Source organism: Leiobunum rupestre, chromosome 5 (genome assembly GCF_980474605.1).
Source record: "Leiobunum rupestre chromosome 5, qqLeiRupe1.1.hap1, whole genome shotgun sequence".
NCBI classification, from domain to species: Eukaryota; Metazoa; Arthropoda; class Arachnida; order Opiliones; family Sclerosomatidae; genus Leiobunum; species Leiobunum rupestre.
The window spans coordinates 70,642,519-70,667,201 of NC_143388.1; the positions used below are offsets into that span (position 1 = coordinate 70,642,519).

Below are 24,683 nucleotides of genomic sequence, written 5' to 3' on the forward strand. Positions count from 1 at the left end.
TAAACCAAAAAGACGCGCAACTCAATTTCGGCACCCCTCTCAAACTGGCGCCCCGGGCAGTTGCCCGGGTTGCCCGGCCCTTCAGCCGCCCCTGTGCAGATGCCTTCCTAGCTGCCTTGAGACGATTCACAGCTCGAAGAGGAAAGAGCTCCAACACCTATAGCGACTGTGGGTCCAACTTCCACGGTGCAAATCGAGAACTGAGGAATTTCTAAAGTTCACGACAACACAGAGTAGTTGCAGCGCAATTTCACGTTGGACATCGAATGAAGGTATTCGCTGGCACTTTAATCCACCCAGCGCGCCAACCTTTGGAGGTCTCTGGGAGGCTTGAATACGATCAATGAAGTTCCATCTAAGGCGAATCGTGGGACTGACTGCTTTGACGTGCGAAGAGATGAATACCTTACTATGCCAAGTCGAAACATGTCTGAATTCTAGACCCTTGTCAGCATTATCAACTGATCCCGACAGCAAGTCAACGATCTCGTCCTACTTAAGAACGAAGATCTTCCTCCGACCAAATGGAAGCTGGGCAGAATACAGGAGATACATCCTGGCGCAGTCGGTTGTGTAAGAGTGGTCACCATCAAGACAACTGACCGTGTGCTGCAGAGACCCATCAATAAATTATGCTTACTACCAAAAGTAAATAGACATAAACAGAAAGTCTTGGATTCGAGTCGTTTCGTACCTTCCCTAAGGGATTCCATCTAATCTGAGATGCACACCCCTAGTTTCCGCCACCCCAAAAGAGCCATCCAATCAAAACGTTTAAAAAATTTAGAAATTTTCGGCGGGAATTCCTGAAATTAGCCCCTCCGATACTAGCGCTCCTGGCGGGACAAAGTGTAACCTCTTCAGGTGGTCTGCTTTTTTTATTCTATTTTTATTCTACGTAAGAGGATTCACGATGCCGCGTAAAAAAACTGCAGCTCATCTGTTATTAATGCCTAAAAACCAAGCAAATCAGTGTAATTTTTACATTAAGGAATTATTTACCGTCGGAGTACAAACCAAGTTTGTTAAAAGTAATGAGAAAAATAATGATATTATAAAACAAAGTGAACCGTTAGTAGTCTAGATTATCTTTGATCGAAACGAGTCTAGGTTGTGCAGCGATGCTCAAGTCTTAGCGTCTGCTAAGAGGGTAAACTGTGTATCAATCGTCTGCTAGAACGTTTGCTCTCGTAGCTTATACTGCATTACCTATTTGTACCCACTCGATGTTTCTGACAACCGTCGAAATGAGGCACAGCGGTAGTTTTTAGGTATAGCGAAAAGAGATACGCAACTCTATTGGGTGGCTGAGTGGTTAGCACTTTCACCTCGCAGCCGGGTTCGATCCCAACTTGTGGCACTGGGTGAAAATCCGGAACCAAAGTGCATTCCTTCTGCGTAGAGTTTGCAAGTTCTCTCCCCACTGGTTTAAGGGGTTTTCCACCGAGATCTTCGGTTTCCCCTTTCCATAAAAACTTGCCGAGGTTAACGGTATAATAGTACGTGTAGGGAGCTGACGGTTAGCTCGCGTGGCTTGAAGGGCCTGCCACCACCCTCCTACGTAATATAACCCGGCCACTGGTCAAAAGGCCTTATAAGTCGCTAGATGACTTAGGCCTGTAGTGGTGCCTATAGGGTATTAGCTTAGCTGATTATTAACTCCTTCAAAACCCGTGCTACGATTACCAGGAGTCAAAGCTATATCGCCACTGCACTTATTAAATTAATGCTTGTTTTTTAGTCTTCCAACCTGTGAAACTAAATGAATGTAATTTACTGGAATATATGTACAATCGAGAGCAATGTTTTTGGGAAATGAACACTCTTGTAATTTTTTCAGGTTCTAAGATACAATAAAAACCGGTATTAATTACAGTTTCACAACCTGTAAATTAATCTTACCGGAATTCACTGCAATATTTACTGAAGCTTCCGGTGTTCTGAATATACGGGCGGACCTGTGATTGTTACAGGTTCCATATTCAAACCTAAAACCCGTAATAAATACAGTTTGAAAACCTGCTAAGCAATCTTACTGTAATCCACTGCAATATATACTGAAGTTTCCAGTGTTTTGAATAAACGGGCACACCTGTGATTTTTACAGGTTCGATTTACATGACTAAAACCCGTAATAAATACAGTTTGACAACGTGTAAAGCAATCTTACTGGAATTTCCTGCAATATGTACCGAAGAAACCAGTGTTTCGTAAAAACATGTAACTCATGCTATTCTTTCATGTTAACACTACAGAAAAATTGTAGATTTTACAGCACTTTCCTGAATAAATAGTTTACAAGACGTTTCTGTATTATTTTCCAGTTAAAACTACGAATTTTTCTCTCAGTGTACCTCGCACAATGCCCAAATTTGTAGCGATACGCGAGGGGGGTCGGCAAAGCCAAAAAGGGATAAAGTAGTTTCTCAGTTTTGATGGCACTGCCCTTGGTGAGAATCCAAGACTTTCTGTTTATGTCTATTTACTTTTGTTACTACCAATGGAATATTGATAAGTCCTCTGAATAATTAAAATGAGATTTTAAGGACACCGGCAAGTTCGCCACTACACGTTTTAATTATTTGTAATGTGTTTTTAATCGCAGAGTAAGATGATTGTTATCTAAACTTTATTTTTTATATTCTGATTTTCTGTATAAATATCATGGCCTTTCAATTTATGGGCAGTATTGTTTAATATTCGAAGTAGACATGAATGATCAGTAAATTACTGTTCGGTACTTTTAATTCGTGAGTTATTATTTCTGTCACCTACTGGGCTGGTATGCGCAACATTATTGTTATGTTACAATTTTCAACGATTAACTTGTTGTAAAAGATACGACGTCTAGCTTTTAGTTGATTTTGAAGTCTTTCTATTAACACCCAACGCGAGTTTAAAATAATTGTTCTCCAATAGTTTCGTTGTATACATGTCACAAACCAGAAAATATTAAACAACTGAAATAAGCTTTGTCCAATTTTATTCGCGTCCATTTCCACTCTTTAAAGTCCTCCTAAAAATACCAAAAATGCTAAAAAAAGATCGCCCCGATCTCCCGCTGGTCAAAGTTCGACATTGTAAACGCGTCGAGCAAAAGGATTAGTAACGGTGCGGCTTCGAATGGTTCGACTCTACCTATGACTACGATTACATGGAGCTCGGAGCGTCGACGTTTATTTGTCTCATGTAACCGCACGAAAACTACCTCGAACCGTCGATTTAACGCCTTACGTCGACGTTCGGCGCTGCATGTAACCTCTTTACGACGACGTTTCCTTGGCCAGTAGGGATTTTTCCTACCGCATATCCGACTGTTCCGAAATAAATTCGTTTTAATTTGAGTTTTTTTATATTATTTACTATTTATATTTATATTTATTTTTATATAATAATTATATAAATATTATTTTATATACTTAATTTTATTTCCTATTAATTTATAAATAATTGCAAATATTTCGAAACAATTTACTAACTACAAATTGCAATTTATAATTTATGAAACTTTTTAAATTATACTGAAAATATAATGAACATAATTTATAATTAATATATATAATAAATTAATCAACGTATGAAAGATTTCATTTTATATATTATTATTATATGAAATACTTGATATATTTATATTTAATAATGTATTATTTTATAATTGATTAGCAATAGAAACTTACCTAAAATGATATACTAATAAAACGCAAGTAAAGCATATTTTTAAGGAGCGCCAAAATACGTCGACGTTCCCTCACATCGACGTTCAGAGCCCCATGTAACCGTAGTCTATGTAAACCCCCAGAATCTTTGCTTTCCACTTTAGAAAACAAGCACCCTCAGGGGCCCCCTGCAGCCTAAAAAGGGTAGGTTAAGCGGTGTTAACATTCCGAGTTTATTTGTAAAGGGGGATCATTGTAATTCGGGGAAAAAACAGCTGCTAAGGCGCACACGTTATCGTAAAAGACATTATTTTTACCAGAGTTTCATTTCATTTTGCGCGCTTCTTCAAAGCAGTTCTCTACATTTCGAGTCTTTCTCAGTCAGTTAATTTAGTGTCCTTTTTGTTTATATATTTTTGGCAAGTGCATGCCGAGTGCCGACTTCTATCTCCTAGAGGTTTAAAGAAGCCGTACTGCGCTTGTTTTAAATAAAAACAATTCGGGCTAGTTTATATAGTTAGTTGGCCTTTATCAAGCTTTTAGTAGCTAGATATTTAAAAAAAACTATTGGTGGTGCCGAGGGTGGTACCATTCTTAAAACTAGTTTTTTTTAAAAGGCGTAATATCTGGAGATTTTACTTTAAAAACTAAAACCAGAATGAGTTACCGAAAGTTTATGTCGGGGGCCCAAAAACGCCAAAAATGTAAGAGAGAAGCGAGCATAGTTAGTATTCAGAAAGATGCAATGGAACGATTTCTTCAACCGTCAGCTAAAATAAATAAACTGAATTCAGGGGAGACTCTAGGTTTTACAGAGACTGAAAACAGTAAAAAAAATGTTGTTGACGTTTTACCCAATGTCGATGTCAGTCCGGCTAAGGAGGTAGTTCTAGTTCTAAATTCTGAGTTATCGGAAATTTTGGTTGAATCCTCTAATAGAGCCTCGGGTGCAAAGATAAACAATTCCAACGTAAGACGATTAATTGCTTTAGGTATTAGTTTAGATAAGGATTGTCTGCCCGTTCAACCTAACCTCGCGTCTTTTCCCAAAACCCTAATGGGTGGTAAAAACCGAGGCTTCAATTCTTCTTGGTACACCAAATACCAAACGCTCGAATATTCTGTAGCAAACGACAAAGTTTATTGTTTTTGTTGTCAGCATTTTTTAGGTGGCAGATATACGGGATTTTCGGACTGGAAAAATATGGTCAAAAAGTTCGAAGAACACTTTACTTCGACTAAATCTTTACACCAACAGTCTTCTAAAAAAAATTCATACTATTTGGAATCGAAATCTCGAGGCTCAATAGTATGTCAGATTGATCAGCATCATAAAACAGACGTTGCTAGAAATAGAGATGTCTTAGCCGCTCACGTGCAGATAATACTGTAGTACTGTGCGCCCAACAAGATCTCGCTCTTCGGGGGCATAGGTCGGACGATGGAAATGGGAACAGGGGCAATTTCGTAGAAATTTTTGATTTATGAAAGAGAAATTGTCCCGATTTAAAAGCTAAGGGCGAAAGTATGCCAAATAATGCTAAATACATAGCACTGTCCAAATGAGCTGATTAACCTTAGTGAAAATTTTGTTAGGCGAATGATGGTAAAGGAGGTTAATGAATCAGGTGGTTTCTTTTCCGTAATTACCGATGAGGCTAGAGATAATGCGGGAGTAGAACAGCTGAGTGTTTGCATTACGTATACTAGAAAGGAAATTGGCGTAGTAGAGGAATTTTTAGCATACACAGATTTGCACAAGTTTGACTCTCAAAGCATCAGCTTAGCTATAATTACCCTTTTGACGGAGAATGGACTGAAAATTGCTAATTGCGTTGCTCAGATGGGGCCAGTGTAATAAGTGTGCTCTCATAAAAGGGGTGAGGGTTCAAATAGAGAAGGCAGTAGGTGGAAATTGTCCGTACGTCCATTGCTATGCCCATCGTTTAAATTTAGTTTTGGTTGAATGCTGCTCCAATATAGTCGCGGTTGGGGAATAACTCGGACTAGTTCAAGCGATCTATAATTTCCAAAGCAATTCAGTTATTAGGAGCGAATGTTTTGATAATTCTCAAAAAGAGCTGGGCTACGAAATAGTTCTTAAAATTCTGCAAAGCTGCGACCCTAGGTGGTGCAGCAAAAACAAAAGGTCTTCATTACTTCCGAAGTAGATTTGATTCTGTTCTATTAGCATTGGAGTACTTAAGGTAGAAAATGATAAGCCCGAAGAAGCTGCCGAGTGTACATATTGCAATTACAAAACTTCACTAACTTGATTTTGATTACGGCTTTAGATGAAATATTAGGTATAACCAACTCCTTAATTGTCGGAATATTTACCAAGTTCGAGAGTCGTTCTAACTGAAGCTACCGCTATTTGCAAAGCTACCATAACTACCTTAGAGGAAGTGAGGAACCCCGAAAAATTCGACTTAATTTGGGACGAAGCTTCTAAGTTAGCAGAATCCGTTTTTATCACGGTTCCCGATCGCGACACTGCACCTTTAGCTTTGAGAAAACGAAAAATAATCCCTAATCAAAGACCAAAGCATAGTGTGGTAGCGTGTACAACAGGAAACCGAGACACTGAAGCAAAGACCTTATATGAACAGTTGAGATCAAGTTACTACCAAATAATCGATTAATTTATATCAGAAATGAAAAACCGATTTTTAGAAAATAATAACCTAATTAAAGGAATAACTGCGTCTGACCCCGACTCGGAAAACTTTCTCGTAGAAAATGACGTCCTAGCCCACTGCCAAATATTCACTCGCTTTAATTTCGACCTAGATTCATTGAAAGGTCAAATTAAAATAGCCAGAAATTTAATAAAATCGAAAAATATGAAAAGCGTAACAGACTGTTATCACTATCTAATGACGATGGAAGGTGGCTTTCCTAACTTACATGTAGTTAAGTACAAGAAAGTTGTTCTATGTATTCCCGTGGCCAATACTATTCTGAAAAGAGTTTCAGTTCCGTGAATAGAATTGAAACGCGTCTACGGACAACAATGCGAGAGGATAGACTCTCCAACCGGGCGACATTATCCATTAATCGAGATTTATCGAATCATTTAAAAGAACATCCGAAGTTAGTGGTCGATGAATTTGGGAAGAGCTCTAATCGCAGAGTGTCATTCATTGAGTAAAACGACTTTAGTATTTAAAATAAGGGATTATTGGAACTGGGGGACAAGTGAAAAAATTAATTTAATTTTAGCTTCACATAATTTGCAATAAGATACACGGTGAACTCTTTCAAAACGGAGAGCGTGAAATTATTGCGTAGAGGGAGGCCTCTAAATTCATCGGTGCCTACTTGGGAAAAAATCCTGGCGGCGCTACTGACTAGTAGCACAGCAGCACTGATGAAGCGCGAAGAAAAATTTGACCAGTGGCTGCTATTGTATGCAAGTTAAGCCATTGAACATGCCAGTCTATGTAGCGAAGCTTATATACAGGGTGTCTTAATTTGATCGGCTTTAGTTGCTAGAAATGTGAAATTATCAGGATATACTCTCTCGGGGAGGACCCTTTCCTCTTGGAATTTTCAGAAAAATCGTGAAATTTTTCACCGTTTTTAAATTTTTATTTTTTGAACTATAGGTGGTAGACGAAAATTTTCAATCAACAAATTGTAGAGCGTACTCGAACACCTTTAATGAAATTGGTTTGGTCAAAAACGGACAATGTTTTATTGAAATAATACGTCATGAAAAAAAACAAGCTGGTACTACCCAAAAAGGTTTACGTCTCATGAAAAAGAATGAGAAACCTATCTAATTTGAAATGATCGTATGTTTGTAAAGAAAAAAAAGGGACTATTTTTTAGGCCAAATCATTTTAAATAATTTTCTAGTGAAAATACAATTTACATAGTAGAATCCCAGAATTAACGCGTCTTATTTTAAATGAGGTTCAATAATTCCACCGTCCGCTGCAATACAAATCCGCGAGCGATTAAGCATATTTTGAAACGAAGCACGGACCATCTCGGGAGTTACGAGTTGGAACGCTACGATGATTCTCTGCCGTAGATCTTCTTCGTTAGTGACAGGCGTTTTATACACTTCCTCCTTGACGAATTCCCACAGGAAAAAGTCCAGCGGTGCGAAATCTGGGGACCTCGGAGGCCATCGTACTGTACCGTTCTTGCCTATCCATCGCCCAGGGAACTCGTTGTTAAGGTACTGCACGACGTGTCTTTCTTGGTGGGCAGGTGCACCGTCATGCTGGAACCAAAGGCGTGGGACATCGACTAATGGCACATCTTCCAACTCGTCTGCGACTTCATTTTGTAGAAAGGCCAGGTAGTTCTGCCCATTGAGTCGGAAGAAAAAATGGCCCAATAACGCCATCTCCCAGAAGACCAGCCCAGACGTTTAAACGGAATTGTACCCGATTGTGGTGAGGAGATTCCCAGTGCGGATTTTCATCACTCCACATGTGGTTATTTGGCTGTTAAACGGGTCGTCTCCCCAAACGAGCACTCGTCGGACACAAGAATCAAACGGAGGAAATCCGTCGGCCATAGTACAAAACCAGTTACAGAAATCCAGCCCAAGTCGCTGATCACCGTCGTTAAGTGCTTGGTGGAGCGTGGCACGAAATGGGTGATAGTTATGACGGTCAAGGACACTCTAAACGTAGTACTTTGACAAGTCTAAATCAGAGCAGGCCATTCTTATGCTTACTCGAGGGTAGGCGACAAAGTAGGCGATGACTGTGTCTTCCATGTTGATGTTGTCATGGCCAGATCCGCGGAATATGCGATTCACGTTGCCTTCGTTTTCAAAGTCACGGACAGCACGGAGAAAAGTGTGGTGATTTGGACGACTGTCAGGATACAACATTTGGAATAATCGACTCACATCACGTGCATTTCGCTGACCATCTCCGTAGTATAATTCGACCATCCTGGACCGCTGTTCACAGGTATAACGAGGCATCTGTTTATTTTACTGGAGTACGTAATTCAGAGAATGATTCTAAAACGAAGCTGTGTCTCTTTAAATACTAAAATGGAGCCATACTTTAAGCGACAGAGTAGTGCAAAAAATGAAACACGTGGGAAATTCAGTTGGCATTAATTAGAAGGTTTCGTGGACTTCTTGCAACATTCTTGCCCCAAATAAGACGCGTGAATTCTGGAATTCTACTATGTAAATTGTATTTTCTCTAAAACATTATTTAAAATGATTTGGCTTAAAAAACAGTCCCTTTTTTTATCTTTACAAACAAACTATCCTTTCAAATTTGATAGGATTCTCTAAATTTCTTTTTCATGAGACGTAAACCTTTGTTTTTTTTTCATGACGTATTATTTCAATGAAACATTGTCCGTTTTTGACCAAACTAATTTCATTAGAGGTTTTCGAGTACGCTCTATAACTTGTTGATTGAGAATTTTCGTGTACCACCTATCGTTCAAAAAATAAACATTTCAAAACGGTGAAAAATTTCATGATTTTTCTGAAAATTTTAAAATAAAAGGGTCCTCCAAGAGAGAGTATATCCTGATAATTTCACATTTATAGCAACTATAGTTTTTGAGAAAAACGCCTGGGCCGATCAAATTGAGACACCCTGTATACCTGGCCACTACAGTCAAGTGATGCGATCTATTGAAGAGACACATCGGGGTTTAGTTTTAACCAGTTTCCCGCGCTTGTTCCAGAATATTATAGTTGGTCGTATCTGCTATCACGTGGTAAATCCGAGCTGATTTTTTTCAATTGCCGGTGAGGCCCTTTAAGTTGCTAGATGGATCCGTCTAATATTTTAGGCTTTAATTTGAGTTGGTATAAAAGGAATACTTTCTTTATATCGTGTGCAATAAAAAGTAAAAGTTCCAACACTATATTTTTGCTTAACGATTATTATTCTTACAATTTTTAAGAATAACCTGACTACGAAACCCAAGTATTAATTATCCTTTGGTTTTTTATGGGATCATATTATTTTGAACCCCGGGTGAAAAAAAAACCCGAGTTTTATTTTGCATTTCCAATATAGTCTCTTCATTTTATTTTATTTAACGTAGCCGCCAAAAATGCTGTCGAAATTAGGCGTGTTTGATCATGGATAGTAGATTTTAGAGGATCGATAAAGAGCCTGGTTTTTAGCCCCCGTAAACCAATCACACTAAGGGAGTCGGCCAAGGTTATTTGAAAAAAAAAAACAAACAAGTATCGCTAAGAGTGGGCGATACTGTTCGAAAAAGAAAAAAGATAAACATGAAGTACATTTTACCGCCAAAACGTTTTTTTCCACGTTTTTATAGATTAAATATGATATACTCAATATCAGTCAATAGTTTTTATTGAATTAATAAACCAAAATTAAAAATTACTAAAATATAAAGCGCAAAAAATTACGTAACAATATCAATGGCATTAGATTGCCATTTTGAAATGTTAAGATCACGTGGTACAAACGACCTTGCAATACTCCCTCGGAGTCAGGCTCCCCGCCAGCAATAGGCACAAGTAGGCACGTGCCTACGTTGAAAAAGTGTAGGCCTACTTGGGGGCCTCCAAATTTTTAAAAAGGTGGCTATGATTGGGCCTCCAAAATCGAAATAAACTTTCAGCTCGTAAGATTTTTACATTTGGGCCTTCTAAAAATGCTTATTTAGAAAGCAGGTTTCTTTGCCAATTTCAAGAGGGTTAGAAAGAATGACCGCGATTCCAGATTTTTCCCTTAAAAACTTGATCTTTTGAATCGACTGAAATACTACATGCTAAGCAGAAAGGTGCACCTGACACCTGTTTGCCGTGGTGTCAGTGAGAAGCTACAACACACTGTGTTAGACCGAGGAGCAACAAACACAGCACCCCACAAAAGGATAACGCAACCCGTCAAAAGTTGCGGATTTCCTTTTTCAAGACTACTAAGCTATTACAAACAGTCTTTTTCAAGACTAGTAAGCTATTACAAACAGTCTTTTTCAAGACACATTGGATTTTGAGGTGTTGAAGGATAAACCGGAATTTTTTGCCAAGATTCAACTTTAGAGAGATCCTGTTGTAGCTCGGCGTTAGATGTGTTTGTACTAAGAATTTTGATAAGTTTTGTGTCATCTGCAAAGAGACTGGGGAAAGAATGGTCGACAGCTGAAGGTAAACTATTGATGTGTATTGCAAATAAGAATGGTTAACATTAGGAGCGTACAGCTATGAAATTATATATAAGAAAGGTATAAATCATTCTAACGCCGATGGACTAAGTCGTTTACCTTTATTATCAGAACTAATAACACCACCAATACTATCCGAGTATGTCTTCGCAATTAGCCAACTCAATCAAGGACCTCTCGACTCGATACAAGTAGCTGAAGAAACAGCAAAAGACCATATTTTGAAGCAAATCTACAAATTTGTTCAACAAGGGTGGCCAAACAAATTAGAAGAACATTTCAACCCATACTGGAAGAGAAGATATGATGTGACTATTCATGAAGGAGTCTTATTAGCTACGGATCGGGTGGTCATACCGAAAACTTGCCAAGAAGTTATTCTGGATGAACTGCATAGTTCACACCAGGGAATGGTGCAAACAAAGCGATTAGCCAGGAGCAAAGTTTGGTGGCCAGAATTGAACACCAACATTGAGGACAGAATTAGAGCATGTTCAAGTTGTCAGCAAAATGCAACCATGCCAAAGGCTGAATACTTGAAGTGGCCCGAGGAGATCCAACCGTAGACTTGTGTCCATATAGACTTTGCCGGACCGGTAAATGGGAAATATTTATTAATATTAGTGGACTCTACCTCCAAATGGATGGAAATCGGAGTCACTTCAACAACCAATTCAGCCGTAGTCATCACATTCTTACGACAAAATTTGGCACGTTATGGAATTATGAAGACCCTGGTGAGTGATAATGCCACTTGTTTCACAAGTAACGAGTTCCAAATCTTCACGCAGAATAACGGCTTCAAGCATTTGACCATTGCACCGTATCACCCTGCTTCAAATGGTCAGGCTGAAAGGGTGGTGCGTACCGTGAAGACATCATTAAAAAAATAGATGGTACTTCTAACTCTGCCATTGACGTCATTGACGAAGGTATAAAAAAATTCTCAAATGGATCTCTCGACGTAAGACTAGCATGATTTCTCATAAACTATCGCCGCACTCCGCAAATTAGTGGTAAATCTCCAGCGGAAATCATGTTTGGAAGAGAAATCCGCACCAAACTTGGCATGGTCCATCCAACGAACTTTAAAGAGGAGAGAGGTAATGAGAATATCAACATCGATAAACCTATAATTGAAATGCTAGAAGTAAATAATAATAGCGATAAAACCATTAGTAAAAATTAGTGATGTTACCTGTAAGTTTCATCCTAATCAAAAAGTCTTTGTAAAAAAACTATGGTAAGGGAGAAAATTTGGATAGAGGGAACTGTAAAAAATCTATCGGAAATATGATGTATGGGATTGATATTGGGAGAGGTATTATTAGAAAACATCAGAACCAATTGAGACTAAGGAGTGAGAAGTTATTAAAACCAACCGTGTCTGAGACATCAACAACTGGAGCCAGTAAAATGAATCCAAATCCAGATGCAGGGTACAGATCAGTATTACAACCACTGACCCAGAGTCATCAACAACCACCGATCCAGAGTCATCAACAACCACCGATCCAGAGTCATCAGCAACCACCAATCCTGAGTCCTGACAATGAATCTCCAAGCTGGAGTAGCAAATCATCACCAAGTCGATCACCGAGTCGCAATCCCATCTTATTACCACGACAAGACTCGAGACCAGAGCAACAGCCTACCACAAGCATCTCTATTCCTAGTGTAGCCACATCATCAGAAGGAGCCCGATCAAGGATACTTATTAGACAAGATTTCGACAAAGAGCCTCAGTCGAGTAAACACAGACCACACGTACGAAGATCCAGTCCAAGACGTAAATCAATTAAAAGACTTAATTTATGAACTGAAATGTTTAATCGTGAATGTAGTTAAAAGACACTATAATCAGTCTATTTAAAAAAGAGGTTATGTTATGAACTATAATAGCCAGGGGGCGCCACTGGGTGGGGAAGCTGAGGGAGCTCTAGTTTTATGACCACCTAAACAGTGGTCTACCGGCTGCCGACATGTTCGGTACTCTTACTTAAAACTTTAATTAACAAGAACAACCACATCAGATTGATTAAATCTAGATTAGATTTTTTTAATCTTGATTACCCTGATTTAATCTTGATTACCCTCATTTAATCACGATTACCCTCATTTAATCACGATTACCCTGATTTAATCATTTTACTATGATTAAGACGCAGCCAAAATGGAAGTGACCTGCCCCTCGGAAAAATCTAATCGACGAATGTCATTCCTTGATTAAAATGCCTATAAAAAATCCATTTCAGGGGAAATCAATCAAATCAAATCATGTCAAAATAAAAATTTTAAAAACAATCCTTAAAAGTCAGGAAAGTTTTTAAAAAACATTATAGATGGGGCCTCTAAATCAGGCTGGGCCTACGTGCAGAAAATTCTTGGCGGGGCTACTGCTCGGAGTCTCTCGAGCTGATTGATACGCGCGGAGAAATAAAATGCACTGAGGAAGGGTATTGAAAGTCTGTCCTCTTAATTAACTGTCCATGGTTTGATGAAAAGGCCGGTTATGCATACAAAACTGATTTCCGTCTTAAAGTTTGAAAGCCTATAACTCGTCACCTTTTGGTCTTAGAGACATAAAAGTAACACTTCGCAAATATAAATCGACCATCCTGAATCCATTAATGCCGTGTTCAGTGACGTAACTCTTTTATTTTAAAAGTCGTCAAAAATGATATTTAAATTTGTCGACGGAACTGATGGTTGAATCTCAAAGAGGATCGAAAAATATTAAGAATTAAATTTGTTTCATCTTTCTATTTATAATACCATATGCAACATAACCCCTCATAAGTATGCCATAAAAGCATTTTCATAAATAAAACCTTGTTCACGGGATATGACGTAAATTACGTCACTTACAACTCCGTGACGAAATACGCGTCATCAACTTTACTGATGGGAAACTGAAGTTAGTGAGAATTACTCGCGCGTTTCTAGCTTTGCCCACGTCAAGTTTAGCTCGTGCCTCGCGATCACGTGATTTCATTTCCATGGTAACCTTTTCAATAGCGCAAGGATTATAAGCATTTTTGCATTTTTGGGTCCGCTCAATGTATGTTCCGCGTGAAACAAGGTCTCATTGAATTTTTTCAATGGAAATATCATACAGAGGCATACTTATGAGTAATTATGTTACATATGATAATACTTTTCGAGAAATTATAAATAAAGCGCAAAAATTTCAAGAGGCAAAGACTTTTTTACAGAGCGTACACAGATTTTACGAGTGACTAAAACTCCTCGCTTGAGGTATAAGTAACTTAAGCTCTAGTTTGATAAGGCTAAGATAACAATAACCCTTGAAATTTCGGAAGCAATTAAAAAAGGGTGGCCTTGACGACGTCGTAGGGAGACCCAAAACTCGTAGCTACGCCACTGAATCCAGTTTGGGCGGAATAATGTAAAATGGTGTGCTATAAAGAAAATACGCTGTTGAAATTATCGTACGGCAAACCTGCAAAATAAAATCCATGCTTATTCACACAAATAAAGAAATTTTTGCTTTGATCTAATCATATTTTTGGACAATACGTAAGTTTTATTTTAATAATTTTCTAACTTATATAAGAGCGTACATTTGAAATTTAAGAAATGGTTTTCTTAAGAATACTGAAGAAAAAATAGACAATTTTGATTGATACCACAAATAAACATGATTTACTAATATAATGTTTTTTTGGAAAATATTTTTAAACAAAAAACCCCCAAACGAACCAATCAATAAAAAATTTAACTATCCCACTTTGAGAGAGAGAGAGAGAGAGAGAGAGAGATAGATATATATATATATATATATATATATATAGCGAATGACGACGGCTAAAGTCTCTTAAACATTACGTCATTGCGCTCCCAAACCAAAACTTTAAATAAGTATATAAGTAAAGGCACTTCTCATACCTCGCTATCTTCCAAAACGGACGAGCGGAGGCAGGCATCGCATCGCCAGCGTTAAATAGACTTTGTGATACGAATCACCGGCTTCCAGGGCAACAGTTGGCAGTGCTGTATTCAAGACCTTTTTAAAAAAAGTAAGTTTATATAATATATATGTATATTCATTTAAAATTTAACTCGAAAACTATTAGAGTAAAAAATTTGGTTTGAATTAGAAAAGTATTCCCGTCATATTTTAGATCTAAATAGCTTTGATTTTAATGAAAAATGACCAATAACAAAGGAATTTAGACAAAAACAGGAAGGTCGTAATGAAAATAATAATAATGTACCAGCGACCAAGTTGAAGGGCTATTAACTCGAAAAGTTCTCATGCTAGACATACTCATCTAGTAGGAAGTCTTTAGAATTTGCAAACTCGGATGACCTTTAACTCATGGTTCAAGGTCATTCAAAATTTATCTCGGGGGAAGATAAGCCAGCGCTATGAAACGCGAACGGGGAAATTTGTAGATGTATAGCCGCAGCTATACTCTTTATCTAAAGCGTTGCCTACGTTATTATCAAGGACCAGGTGATATTTTTTAGAACCGCGACTAGTTTTTTCCCGCTTTTATGTCGTGAGATGGCACTCCAAGCTGGCCATATTTAATATTGAAAAGCCGGGAAGGTGAAAAGAATGTGTCCAAATATAAGATTGACTAAAACATGGGCACATGAGTAAAAACTTGTTTAGAATTAGGAGTTTTTTTCATTTCTAGTCGTTCAGATGCATTAAGAGCATGATTATATAAAAACGCTGTTAAAAAAATTTAGTAATAATTTAACCAAATCTTAATATCCAGAACAATGGAATTTTAGTACTTCACTAAAATGGGGCAAAATTATTTTGCCATATGTACTAACATCGTAAGTACCATGTAACGTGAGAAAATTTAAATAGTATTTTCCGCAAAATCGGTTACGCTAATCAGGAGCGAAATTAAAAGCCTGCTGGGATATTTCCAACCACCGTTGTCCTGATTTTTAAATAATTTTAGCAAAGGCACATTTGAAGCTGGTTGTATTAGCTTCTGCAAGCAGTTGTCACATACTGAACGCTTTTCCGCAACCTTTAAGATGTATCTACCGACCAATGCAATGGTACAATTTCTGATTGTGGGATAACAATAATCCGAAATTCAAATTTGTTTTTAAATTTAGTGAATACATCTGAATGAACCATATTTAATAATACCATTTTCAGTGACTTTTCCCATAGAATCCGAAAGTTTCCAATGGTATGGCGTAAGGAAGGTTTTCATTTATTCTGCTTGTGCCAAAATAGTTAGCTGTTTGGTTTCCCTGGCCTCTTCTATTTTTTTCCCAAGAAGTCTAATGAATAGTTTCGGAGATTTCAACATTATTTCAGCAGCTTACATTAGAATATTGTGAAGCCTTCAGAATTCCAATTTTTAGGGCATGTTCAAGACCTAAAGTGCATGATCTCACATCCATGCAGTCGTTAAATCCACCGTTGTTCCTAAGACTACTAAAACGTTTATTTCTTCAATGAAATAACTTGATAACTTTCTCGTTAGCACAAAATGGAAACCATTTTCTTGCAAGTGCCTCGTTAATGCCACAGTAGATTTTGTAGTCATTACAAGTGCTTCGTGCGTTTCATCTGTGAATCGTTCCTGTTTTAATGTGGGATGCATTTGAATGCCTTCAATGAACGTCAGAAAATCATTTTCGAGCCATTCCAAATGATTATCATCAATAGTCTGGAAGGGAAGTTTATTTGCATTTCTTGAGCGATGCCCATAACTGGTATTGTTTAAGTCGTGAAGTACAAACCATTTGCGAATGTTTTCCATGAAGAAAATTGTCATTTCAACACTTTCCCGGTCTTCCACCTTCACTTGATTTAACTGTACCATTGTTTTTAAGACAGCAGTTACTGGTTGCGAAAAACTTGAATAGCACGACGTAGGACATTCATGTTTTCATATGATGTTGGAAACAAAACTTTCTGGTTTAGACATCTTGCAGCTTTAATGATCATTCCCTTTTGTTTAAAGTAAAGCTGGTTCTGGTAGTTTGAAGAATTTAGGATACCAATGTACAGCATATATCTAGAGCAGAAATTTAGAGCGTATATTTTTGATTAGGTGGCATTGGTCGAATGACATGAATAGTTTTGTTTCTCCATCCAGTGGATGCACAATTTCGTGCATTAAAAAGCCATGGACCAATTTCTTTCAAAATTAGTTGGTACAACTGCTAACCATCTAAATTGGCCGTGAAAAAGTGTCCAACTGCGAATTTAAAGTTGGTACACAGTTCTTGAAAGATAAAACAGAGTATGTGTGCCTACATACATGCGTCGCTAATTTTTCTTCGTGAGAGCCACCGGTGTTTGTCTCATCAAAGATAAGAGAGCCTAGAACTTCTTTTTCATCTGTAATTTTTCCGTATTCACATGCAAGTATTTCTTCAAGGAAGTGATTACATCTTCTCCAGTTGAATGGCCAATAAATTGTTTAAGCATTGTCCTGTGAGGTAACTTGCAAGTGAATATCTTCCAATTCCCTCATATAAGTATACGGTGCTGCTGATTTTTTAATATCAGTTAACAAACTCTCAAAGTTGATTCTAAATACACTATTTTTCTTTCCATAAGCAAAACCTTGTTCAATCAAAAATTTTGCTTTCAAATCTTCAGAATTACTAGCGTCTTCCAAAAGTTTTTTTTAATTTGAATGACTTCCTTACGTTTGCTATCTTCTTTTAACATTTTCGCTGTAAGATTTGAGATTTGTATATGTTTTTTTAATCAATTTTCTTCAACTAGAAAACATTTCGACTGAGTTTTCTTTTTGAAAACTTGGAAAGTCTCTTGCCAATTACCACTGACGCTTGGGTTGTAGCATCCTTTCAAGTATTCTTAGTCGTTTCTTTAATTTGAATTAGATCTTCAGGTATAAAAACAGGATCGCTTATTTTGGCTTGAATCAGGTCATCTTGTATAAAAATAGAAATATTTGCTATGGTAGAAATCGGGTCATTACGTGTCAGTTTAGGAAAATTGTCTTGGGTAAAGATCAGTAACAACATCTACTTGGCCAGTGAAAATCAGATCATCAATTGTGTTGGTGGTACTATTATCTCTGATTTCTATCACATTATTTTTAATTTCACTCTCAACATTTATATTTGAAATTTCATCACAAACATCATTTTCAAAAAGACATTTTTTAGGAAAACTGTTTGACTTTATAGGTGAATCTTCGGGTTTCAATCTGTTTTCTTTAGGCGAGATTCTCCGTTGTTGTTCAATGACATTGAAAAGTCTTTTACGTGACTTAAGCTAATGGTGTCCCATGACGATAAAGGGCTCTTTTTAATCTATCTCTTGCCAATGTTGATTTCTCCAAACTGTTACTAGTAAAGTAAAATAACGTTCTAAATTAAAAACAACTTTTAGGGCGCCCATCCCCATGTCTACGTCTCTGATGTTTTGTTGTTTATTTTTAATTATATTCGAACAAAACCAACCAATTAATATTCTTTGCCTCAGCTCGGAAATAAAACAGGGTAGAGGGCTAGATAATTTTCTGATAAGATATATCTTAGAACTGCCTGTGACCGCGAACCATCTTATCGAAATAATTTGAATAGATTTAACACGAGTAAATATCCAAACTTAAAAATTTTATTACAAAATAACCGATTAATATTTTTCAACGTGGTATTCGCCATTCGAAAAAACATTTGGTGGTCGCCTTCTGGGAAATCAGTTGGTTAGCCTTGCCCACTATTAATTTTGGCTCAGTTTCAGATAGTATAACGATGGATAAACAGCTGGAAAAATTATCGCAATGATTTTACGGAAGTCATTAAATAATTTTAAATAATTTTGCCAAATATCTCTGAAAAATATATAATATAATTTCGGAAAAAGGCCCTTCCACCCATCGATTCCAACCACCAAAAACTACTTCAAACAAATCAGTTCATTAATAAAACACTAATTATCAATAATCAGCTAGGTGACTTTTAATGCCTTAAACAGGTGGCCAGGTTACAATGCGTAGGAGGGTGGTGGAAAGCCCTTCATGCGAGCCAACAGCTCCCTACGCTCACTAATACCGTTAACCTCAGCAAGTCTTTATGAAAAGGGGAAAAGGAAGAACTTGAGGGAAAGCCCCTTTGTGAAGTAAGGCACTCAGTGCCACAAACAGGGATCGAACCCGGCTTCTCTTGCTGCCGAAAGTGCTAACCATTCCGCCACCGCAGCTTTGGAGGCTAACCATATTCTATTCCCAAGACTCAACACGGTTAACGTTTGCTTTTAGCCTCAGCTTGGGTAGGTGAAAGCATAAAGTTAAAAATTCATGACCAAACTTGTTAAAATAGTTGAGATAAAGGTTTTGGATGAATTCATAGGCTCTTTGGTGGGAGGGCTAATGGAAGCATAATCGTAGGTAGCCTTTCCCATTTAAACAAGAAAGTCACGTTACTTTACAATATCTGCTATAACTTCAAAACAAGAATGTATCCAATCTTACAGATAATATACTCCGCAAATATGTCCTCTGTTGTCATGATTCCCGGAAAAAGGGGAAATAATACTAACTAATACAATAATTATCGTAAACTTAAAATTATGATCTTTGTCGACGAAAATCAAAAGTTGGCTCGGTGTACAAACCTGTAGCTTTTACTGAACTTAAGTCACACATTACGTAATCAATTACAGACTTTGCACTACCAAAGGTTGTACTCTCTGTAATCGGTGTACAGAATTGAACGAAGTGGTCAATTCGGTATGTATACAAATATTATTTACACGTAATAAGATAATCTTTGAGAAACAGTGCTACAAAGAACGCCTCTTGAATGACTAGAGCATTGTGTTCACACGTTCTCTTTTTGTTCGGTTTTTTCAGATGGCTAGTAACGACATCATGAGAGACATTGTGTCAAAGGCCTTACCCACATTAAGAAGCGAAAAAGTGAACGAACTTATTGAAGCAATGATTGACTTGGGCTTTGAAGGAGAAGAAGATTTGCGTTATATGAAGGAATCTGATTTAGAAGGAATCCTCAAACCTATTCAAGCGAGGAAATTTATTGACAGCTTAAATCGACAGAGAGAATCTACAGAAAATGAAACGGGTAACTAATATAAATATTAGAATCTTCATGGTAGTAAGAGAATTGAGTAATTACAGTCAAATTAAAATTTGTTTGTGAAATCTGGATGACTAATGTTCGGATTAGCGAGAGCCTTTGGGCTAGTAAGACCTTTTTAATTCTCAACTACCAGAACCGTCCGTTGAGTAGGGCGAGCGGGGCAGTGGCCCAGGGCGTCAAAGTTTTAGGGGCGCAAAATCAAAGATTTTCATTTAAATTGGATATTGAAAAATTAAAAATTTCTACCTAAGGTTTTTATTTTTATTTTTTTGCCCAGGGCGCCATTTGGGTTAGGTACGGCTCTGTCAACTACAATATTGATGTTCCACAATACTTCAACTATTATTATTAATCGATGTTAAACATTAAGCGTATCCAGTTAAAGACACAGATATTTTATTACGAAACGAAAATGTAACAGTAACATAATTATGTATTTGCTATTACAGAGCCAAACGCATCGAAGGTTTCAAAATCGACAGCTGATATAAGCCACCCTTTGAAGCAGTTAAAGGTCCGTCGAGAGCCCGTTTTGAAGCCAGAGACCAATGGACATCAATCTGATTTAGACATGGAATGGAAGGAGCATGAGACGAACGATCGTCGAGCAACGGAACAAAAAGTAAGGGAAACGGTTGTTCTTCCACTGCCTTTATTGGCAGTAAAGTTTCAAGGCGCAAAAGCTTTTTTAAAGTTTGTGAAATAAGATATATATTTTTAATGTTATTAGAAATCACGACTCGGTGACATCAGAGCTACCAAAAACACACCGAACAACGAATGCAACATTCTTATTCTCGGGGAAACGGGTGTTGGAAAGTCTACTTTCATAAATGCTTTCGCCAACTACATGAAATACAGCAGCCTCGAAGAAGCCGAAGAGCGTGATCTGGTTTCGTTGATTCCGACTTCATTCACCGTAACCGACAGGGATTACAGCGAGAAACACATTCAGTTCGGAAGTGACCCCAACGAAAGCGGACGCCAAGGAGCTTCTCAAACCCAGTCTTGCCGAGAGTATGCGTTTGAAGTGGGAGATGTCATTGTTCATCTCATTGACACTCCAGGAGTTGGAGATACTTCAGGCATTGATCAAGACACCGAGAACTTCAGACGGATTATGTCATTCATTAAACAGTACTCTATTCTAAACGGAATTATCATTCTGTTGAAACCGAACAATGCCCGTCTGTCCATTCTTTTCCGTTTCTGCATTCAAGAACTTCTCGGTCATCTTCACAAGAGCGCCAGTCGCAACATTGTCTTCCTTTTCACCAACGCTAGGTCGACTTTCTATCGCCCTGGAGATACGCTGCCATCTTTACGCGAGCTTTTGGTGAAGAACGCCAAAAATCCGCCTTACGTAAATATTAAATTGGATTTAAGCACAATTTATTGCTTAGACAACGAATCTTTTAGATTTTTGGTAGCGTTAAAGAGCCACGTCCAATTCTCAGTCGACGAAAAAAGAAACTTCGTCGACAGTTGGGACAAATCCGTCGAAGAGTGCAAACGTCTGATGTTGTACATAATGAATCTACCTCCGCACTCGATTGACGACACGGTCTCTTTGTATGAAGCCAAGCAGATCGTCTGCCTATTAGCCAAACCACTTTGCGATATCTCCATTCACATTCAGAATAATATTCAAGTTGCCCAAGATCAACAAATTAAAATCCAGCAGTCCGGCGACGACATGCATAAATTGAAAGACGCGCTGTACGTACCGCACATCGATCTGAAGGCCGAGTTTTTCGAGCAGCCGAGAACGGTGTGTACGTCGAGCGAATGCGTCACCGTTCGCACCGTCGGCGAAGGCAGAACCATCACCGATTACACGACAAGCTGTCACGATCCTTGCTATTTGGATGGCGTGACTGCGGAACTGGTTAATAATACTCAACTGTTGAATTGCGCTGCCATGAATGGGACTCAACATTGCGAAATTTGCAATTGTGGATATGAAATGCATATGCACGTTTATTACAAAAACGTCGAGACGAGCACCCAGAAAATCGATTCCAACGTGGAACTCGAGCTGAAAACCAAAGGGGACATCAGAGCGGAAGCGGAGAGAGTTCTTCAAGAATGCGAGTTCAGAATCATCAAGCAAAAGAACGAACAAAAGAAAATCACCGAAGCGAGCGCTCAAATAGCTTGTTTCTTGAAAGCCAATTCAATTTCTCTAGTGAATGACGCCACCATGGACTATTTGGATCACTTGATTAAAGTCGAAAAGGATAAATGCGCCTTGGATCCCAGTAACAAGATAAAAGTCGATCGTTTGTATCGAGTCAAGCAAGAGTACGAAGGACAGCTGGACATTCTAAAAAAAAGTGTAAAAAATACCAAAGAACCCCAGCGATGTTACAGTCCCAAAATGATTCGGGATCTGCAAAACGATTTGTTCTCGTTAGAAATAAACGGAGAATACATTAGGAAAGCTTTTGAGGGGCAACAACACATGTTGAAACATGAAATGAAAAACTTCAAGAAGGCGCCCACAAACAACACTGCTCATGCTCTGCCTGCCAGTAAGTCTAAGAAACGGTTCAACTGGTTTTCCTAGAGTTAACTTTTTCATTTATTTGTTGGTAGAGGTTTTTTCGTATAAAAATGTTTTCCAGAAAACATTGTATAAGTAAATCATGTTAATTTGTGGTACAAATCAAAATTTTCTCTTTGTTCTACAGTATTCTTCGTAAAACTGTTTCTACAGTTTCTAAATGTACGCTATAGTTTCATTTCGAAAATTATTAAATAAAAATTATGTATTGTCCAAACTTTTTCAAAACTATGTAAAAAAATCATTCCCTTTTAGTTTTTTGTAATATTTTAAATTAAATCAATTCAATGTCTAATTGAAATTATAATTTTAACTCTTATTTGAACAACGGTCCGCGATGACGTCCATTATGATATCTATCTTGATTTAGGTTAAGATAGTCCAGCCATGGCACTGTAGGTATTAGTGCGCCATAGGCATTCCCATAGATATAAGAAATGTATATAAAGGTCTAGATAAATTTCGGGGCGTCTAAGCCTAACATAAAATACGGAATTGACACCTAGCAGACACCGATGAAGGCACGTGACCCAGAGCGCGAGCTTTCTTAGCATTTTAGTACTAAGTGCTTGACCTTTCCGCAGGCCGTAGTCTTTCGACACCATCTGTCGGTGACTTTTAGTAAAATTTTTAAGCAGTAGACAATGGCTCTCGCGACGATAGCACGAGCTTTCTTACTGATAGATAGCGTCTTATAAGGATAGCCTGCGGAAATTACGCGTTTCTGCTAGCTGTCACCTCCGTATTCACTCCCTTTGAAATATTTTATCTAGACCTTTATATACGTTTCCTATATCTATGGGCATTCCATAAAACTTTATAAAGCTTTTTAGACATTTTTAGAATATTTTTATAAGAAAGCACTTGCATTTGATATTCTAAAGTTCCCATAAAACTTATCGTTTGTCCCTTATTTATATAGGTTTAGTTTCGACGAAAATTACGACGCCATCGTTGAACGGTTGCACTACAACCGTAATTTCATAAATAGGCTTACTAAAATAATTTTATCACTAAGATACTTGTGACTTACCATAATCTCATACGTGCACCCAAACAAGTTGAAGCAGCGACAAAAACGAGGTTTTTGTTTAGTTATAAATTGTAATTTTAAAGTTACAATAACATTTCCTGAAGTTTAATAAAAAAAAAACAATGTATCGTCAGTGTTGCACAAAAAAAATTATATCTATCTTTTTCGTATCTTTTTACATAGATGGCAGCAGCTATACTATACTATCAATTTTTTCCCTCTGAAATTTCTATAAAATATCATTTTATTTTTGATATTTTTGAGCATAGATTTCGACAAAATCATTCACAATCTTTCATTTTATTTAGTTTTGGCCCTTTGATTTTTCACGATCTTTCAAATTTCTTTTTAAGATATGAGAGTTTCAATTATTTTCAATTCTTTTTTGCCCTTGCCTGAAAAATATCAATAGAAATCTTTAAAGATTTAGATAAGTATCATTTCAAATACTTCTTTAGTTTTCATTATTTTGAAAAGTATATTTAAAAATATTTCAACTACGTTTCACGAGAAAGTAGAATAAAAAATTTTCATATCAAAAGTTCGAAGTATTAAAATGAATATTTCAATTTTTATCTTTTGATTATTAATTTAGTAGTAAACCCTCCAACATTTGATTTTAATTTTATGGATTAGAATCGATTTTAATTTTATGGATTAGAATCGATTTTAATTTTGATTATGGAAAATAAATAAAGCTATTGCATCGCCACAGCCCACACTGCCAGTTTGCAACACACGTGACACTCTAACTGCGTGGGAGTTGGGACGGTGGGAACAATAACTTTTGAGAGTTTTGGTTTTAGTTTTGAAATCGCCTTTCAGGCTGCGCGGCGCAGCTTCTTATTGCTAGAATCAGTCTTTGCTTTCCCTCTTCTGTCTGCCTAGTGATAGAGCGAATGATCCCCCCTCCCCCAGCAGAAAAACCGCGCGACCGTTGACCGCTCCTCTCCCTTCTATCACTTAACAGTGTTTCGGGTTTGGCTATATTTCGGTATCACGTGAGAGATGTTCGCCGCTCAAATAATTGTATATCGGCATATCTAGATGGCGTTAAAATATTTCCTCTCAAATACGAACAAAATTGAAGAGTAACCAGAAAAAATCTATCGTGTAATTTCTAATACAACAAATGGAAGCACTAGCTCTATTCCCGCTCTTTTTTTCGCTAGGCTAGGTAAGAGAAGAATCTTTTCAA

At 37.5% G+C, this 24,683-nt stretch overlaps 1 protein-coding gene across 2 annotated transcripts; it reads left to right on the forward strand.

Moving 5' to 3' along the window:
• Window positions 1-14,666: 14,666 nt before the first annotated feature.
• LOC149945781 (uncharacterized) lies at window positions 14,667-22,747 on the forward strand. Of its 2 annotated transcripts, XM_090175413.1 has the most exons (5): window positions 14,667-14,839; window positions 19,450-19,516; window positions 19,640-19,868; window positions 20,336-20,508; window positions 20,617-22,747. In XM_090175413.1, the coding sequence occupies exons 3-5, from the start codon at window positions 19,640-19,642 to the stop codon at window positions 22,453-22,455; spliced, it is 2,241 nt and encodes a 746-aa protein (XP_090031539.1). In that variant the 5' UTR covers window positions 14,667-14,839; window positions 19,450-19,516; the 3' UTR covers window positions 22,456-22,747. The 2 variants fall into 2 exon arrangements, with proteins under 2 accessions (XP_090031539.1, XP_090031538.1); XM_090175412.1 differs by lacking the exon at window positions 19,450-19,516.
• The last annotated feature ends 1,936 nt before the right edge of the window (window positions 22,748-24,683 follow it).

Bases quoted from the DNA above. Each gene is read 5' to 3' on its own strand.
- LOC149945781 (XM_090175413.1), top strand. From the start codon at position 19,640: ATGGCTAGTAACGACATCATGAGAGACATTGTGTCAAAGGCCTTACCC. The intron at 19,869-20,335 runs GTAACTAATATA...TTGCTATTACAG, and splicing joins ATCTACAGAAAATGAAACGG to AGCCAAACGCATCGAAGGTT. The intron at 20,509-20,616 runs GTAAGGGAAACG...TAATGTTATTAG, and splicing joins GTCGAGCAACGGAACAAAAA to AAATCACGACTCGGTGACAT.